This window comes from Apaloderma vittatum, unplaced genomic scaffold (genome assembly GCF_000703405.1).
Source record: "Apaloderma vittatum isolate BGI_N311 unplaced genomic scaffold, ASM70340v1 scaffold11200, whole genome shotgun sequence".
Taxonomy (NCBI): Eukaryota; Metazoa; Chordata; class Aves; order Trogoniformes; family Trogonidae; genus Apaloderma; species Apaloderma vittatum.
In genome coordinates, this window is record NW_009694008.1 from 25,938 (window position 1) to 30,278 (window position 4,341).

Genomic DNA, 4,341 nt, shown 5'->3' on the forward strand with positions numbered 1-4,341 from the left:
GCAGGAACTCCCATTTGAAAATAACACTTGCTGAATTTTCAATATTGCTTTCATTTGTGGAAAGTCAAACCAGGTTAATTTGAATTAAAACTGTTGACCTTTGTCACATCTAATAGATGTCCCGTTACTTAGCAATTGCAACACCGACTAGTCTAATTGTTACGTATTTTTATAATGTGAATGCCTTTCCTATGCTTGCTATTGATACTGGTTTTGTAATTAATGCCTATGAATGTCTTAATGGATGTTTCAACCCAAAGATGCTGCTAATAGACATTTTATATAAAGAACCTTGTGCTACATATGCTCTATGTAACACTACTGTTGAGGTCTGTAAACTCATCTCTGGCCTGTTTCAGTCTGTGCCTTTGATAAAGCAGAATTGGGACTAGAGTCTGAAAGGCTGTGGCCAGAAGCACTGAAATATTATCGTAGCTATGTGTTATACCTGCATTGAAGTAGTTCTAGGAAAAAACCCACCCTCTTTCAGTAGCCGCAACTCTGAATTTTAATCTTGTCAACATGATTCATATTTGCAAGAGTGCATTTTTAAGTGATTAACACTCTTGACCCAAACCCTTCTTTATTTTACCATCTTTATTTCTAGATGGCAGTTGTTGCTTCCTTATTAAAACTTCCTGAGCAGAATTTGACTTGCATGTAGAACCACTGAAGTATTATGCAGACTTTACATTATACCATTTAAAATTTAATAAAATAGATACTGATTATGACAAAGGTCCATGCAAAGGGCATTACTTGACTTCAGTATGCCATGAAAATACAACCTGGTGTGAAATGCGTATTTTATCTGCTCTCTGTATGTAGGCTTCTGGTGCCTTTTTATTTTCAGTTCACCTTTCTCAAACTCCATGTTGCGCTAGTTTAGCTAAATTAAGTGATAGCTAAATCATATGATTTTACTTTAGTTATTACGCTTGCACTGAGCAGAATCAGAGCTGCCTGTGGAACACAAATACTCTCCAGTATATCATTCTGGGCTTATTTAAAAACTTGTAGTGCCAGAATCCAGGGGAGAAAAAAAGGCAGATTTTAATATACAAATGATCTGAACTGATTTATTCTTGCATGAATCAGGTGTTTAAAGTTCCACTTCTCAAAACAGGCACTAGGTCTTTCAATACCATAGAAGTTACAGTGTACAATAAAAGCAGCTTATTTAGTATCAAATACAGATGATAACTGTGTAATTAATTTCAAGAAGAAGAATTAAGACGTTTCAACAAAACTTCGTCATATTCCTTCTGTGTCAGAAGTCCTCGAGTTATACTCTTGCTTTCTTCAAATTTGGGTAGAACCACTGCGATGTATCCCTCGGTTGACGGCTGAAAAGCAAGACTGAAGTTAGCAGTGAAATAAAAATTAGAAAATAAAAAGCAAGAAAGTGTCCTACCTTTTCTTGGAGGAGAGCGGGATTGCTAAGAATGTTTTCATTCACTTCTATCAGTCGCCCTCGTATACAACTGCAAAAGTGTTCAGATTCAGTAGAAGCGCCCACAGTGTGTCGAGGTGAGACGATGGGAAAAAACTTACCTATATATTGTGTATTCCTCTCCATCTGATGAAGATATTCTGCATAGAGGGGCAAGTTCAGTTAAAAACTGAGCTCCCTGCATTTGAAAAATATACTTTTAATTACACGGGGCTTTTTCAAGTATTAATATCAGCAACATAACATTGTTGAGAATAAAGCAAGGAAGCGTGTGACCCTACAGAAGAGGCCTACTTAGTTATGTGCAGAAATTGAACGGAAGCTTGCTAAGAGCTTAAAAATTTAGCCATAATTAAGTTTCTTGAGGATTGACAGACTTGTAGTTTGATGAGATTAAAATCAGGGGAGAGAGGGGAAAACCAGCACCACTGATTTCAGTATAACCAGGTTTAAACCACATAGATTTGAAAACCCACCACGAAACACCCTCATCTGCTATCTAGGTCTGTTTGAGAAAAATGATAGTCCCTGAATCCTCAGCATTTTGGTGAAAACAGATTTTTATCTTTTCCAGAGATCATTTAAGTCCCTCTATACAGTACTAAAAAGACCAACCCAAAATGTTTAAAGTGACTGTTAGCCTTGGTTTGAGCAACACTGGACACTGCTGGTGCTGCACGAGCACAGCAAGACTCTGGCTAGGACAGGTACCTCTTGAGACAGCCAATTCTCCAACTGTGGAGAGGCTGTTTTAAAATAAAATGCAAAGGTAACTCAGTAAGTTTCTATCCTAGAAAGGACAGAAAGTCTTAGGCAGTGTGACACATTAAAACGAAAACTAACCAAATCAAAAAGCCATACCCTTTTTGACTTCCCTGAGACCTTATTCTGGAGTCTGCTGCAGTTGGCACTGATTTGGTAGTTAATGCTTGTAATTGTTTTTCCACTCTGAAGAAGAGGATGAGCTTCTGCCAAGGTGATGACACAGATTCTGCAAAAAAGAAATACAGTTATTATGCTGGTAGTTGTGAGAAGCCATGCTCATGTGCTTTAAGCAGGCTCCACAACCACCTCTGCCTAGACTGGTAGGATTTAAAACTGATGCTGATGACATCATTTGGGTTCCTAGGCTAGGGCTGTAGCAAGACTTTGAGCGTTGTGAAACCTGTTGTTTATTTTCCCTCTTTAAAGCACAATATTCTTCCCCCCACAGTTTAGCGGGAACGTTAAACTGATAGCTCAGCTTCCTGCAGCGGGAGCCACAGGTGCTCAGGGAGGCCGCAAGGGCAGGCAGGCCTGGGTGACAGCGTGGGGGTGGAGTGAGGTAACCTAGAACACAATTTACCTGAGCTAATGAGCTAGAACAGAGAGTAAGTGTTGGCTGTAGGTGAAAGACAACCTCTAGCTTCCCACTTGCAAAACTGTCAGATACAGGATCAAATTGGACTCACCTGATCTAGTTACAGATGCTCATAGCAGGGGGGTGGGACTAGATGACCTTTAAAGGTCTCTCCCAACCCAGCGCAGTCTAGGATTCTGTGATGACGTCTGCTGTACCAAACCAAATGAAAATTGCAGTCTGACCTAAAACAACCTCCCACAGAAAGCGCTTTATGTCGATACTAGCCTGGATCAGCAAAAGCAGCACCCTTCTTCTAGCTGTTAAATCAGCTAGAGCTGTTCTATCTGTTGTTGTACCCCACCGGAACATAGTCGGTTCACTTGTCTGCTGATCGTTGAAGCAGATACTAGCCTAAGATGATCAAGTAAAGCACAACGTGCTTTCGTCAGAAAACATAACACAAGGCCCCGTGTCTCAGAATGGCTGAATCCTTTGGGGACATGGGCTTCAGTTAACCTGCTGCTGCATTTTATCTTTTTCTAAACGAGGATTATTTCTTGTAATGAAACTCGAGAGTTTGAGACAAGGCCTAGGCTTGAACCATGCTAATTGTGCAAGCACGTTAAAAAAACCCCTCACAGCATAAAACCGGATCTTTCCCCACAGATGCTGCATCACTCCCTGCATGGTCCCATCCCCGCGAGATCTTGCGGGGCAGCTCGCCACAAGAGGGAGCTGGAATCCTGGTAAATGCATTCAGCATGCCCCAGCAGCAAAAATGGGCCAGAAAAGCTACCTCATCTTGACCCCAGCCTCAGATTGCTAAGGGGGAGATGACAAGCCATCTGAGCTGTTACTTTTTAGAGTTGTGACCCAGCAAAATAAAAAATCGACCGAATTTTACACTGCTTAGAAATATCAAACTGAGCCACAGCCCCACAAATAATAATGGTAAAATATTTTACAGAACATTTGGCTAAGCTTCTATAGAAGCCAAGGGCCCTGATGTTTCAGAATTCAAAATATCAAAATAACCTTTATGGACATTTGAACAAGTGTTTGCACTTTTATTCACCCCCACATCAACAGGATTTAAACTGTTGCCTTTACAAAAAAACCAAGACTAATAACTACATATTATTTAGTGCAAATATCAAAGTGTCCTTTCTTGCTGTTGTGGTCACACCTGTTTTTGCCAGGTACTTGGATTACTGTGTTCAAAGAACGAGAAAGTTAACTCTGTGGAACAGCCACGGAGAAGCCCCTGGTGCCAGAGGCTGCAGCGAGGCCACGGTTCTGCCCTGCACCATGCACCCCCCTCCTGTTACTCCAAATTCTCACAGGAGGCAACTCACCAGCAACAACAAATGTTTTCTCGTTTTCCCTTGACACGTGAGTGACTGGCCCTGCCAATTCTTGTGCAGACAGTACTTCAGTAAGTCCTGGTCTTTTCTCAGGGACTAAACACCCCAGAAACGCTCACGATGCCACCAATTCACCCGCAGTCAGACCAGGCATTAGAATCATAGAACAATTCAGGTTGGAA

General features: G+C 41.2%; 1 protein-coding gene across 1 annotated transcript; it reads right to left on the reverse strand.

The window, feature by feature from the left end:
* Positions 1-1,217: 1,217 nt before the first annotated feature.
* FAM206A (family with sequence similarity 206, member A) lies at positions 1,218-2,444 on the reverse strand (the record flags this gene model as incomplete). The annotated part of the gene is made up of 4 exons (XM_009865932.1): positions 1,218-1,346; positions 1,415-1,484; positions 1,555-1,631; positions 2,315-2,444. Coding segments are annotated over 4 exons (406 nt in total), but the record flags the coding sequence as incomplete, so codon positions are not given.
* Positions 2,445-4,341: the final 1,897 nt, after the last annotated feature.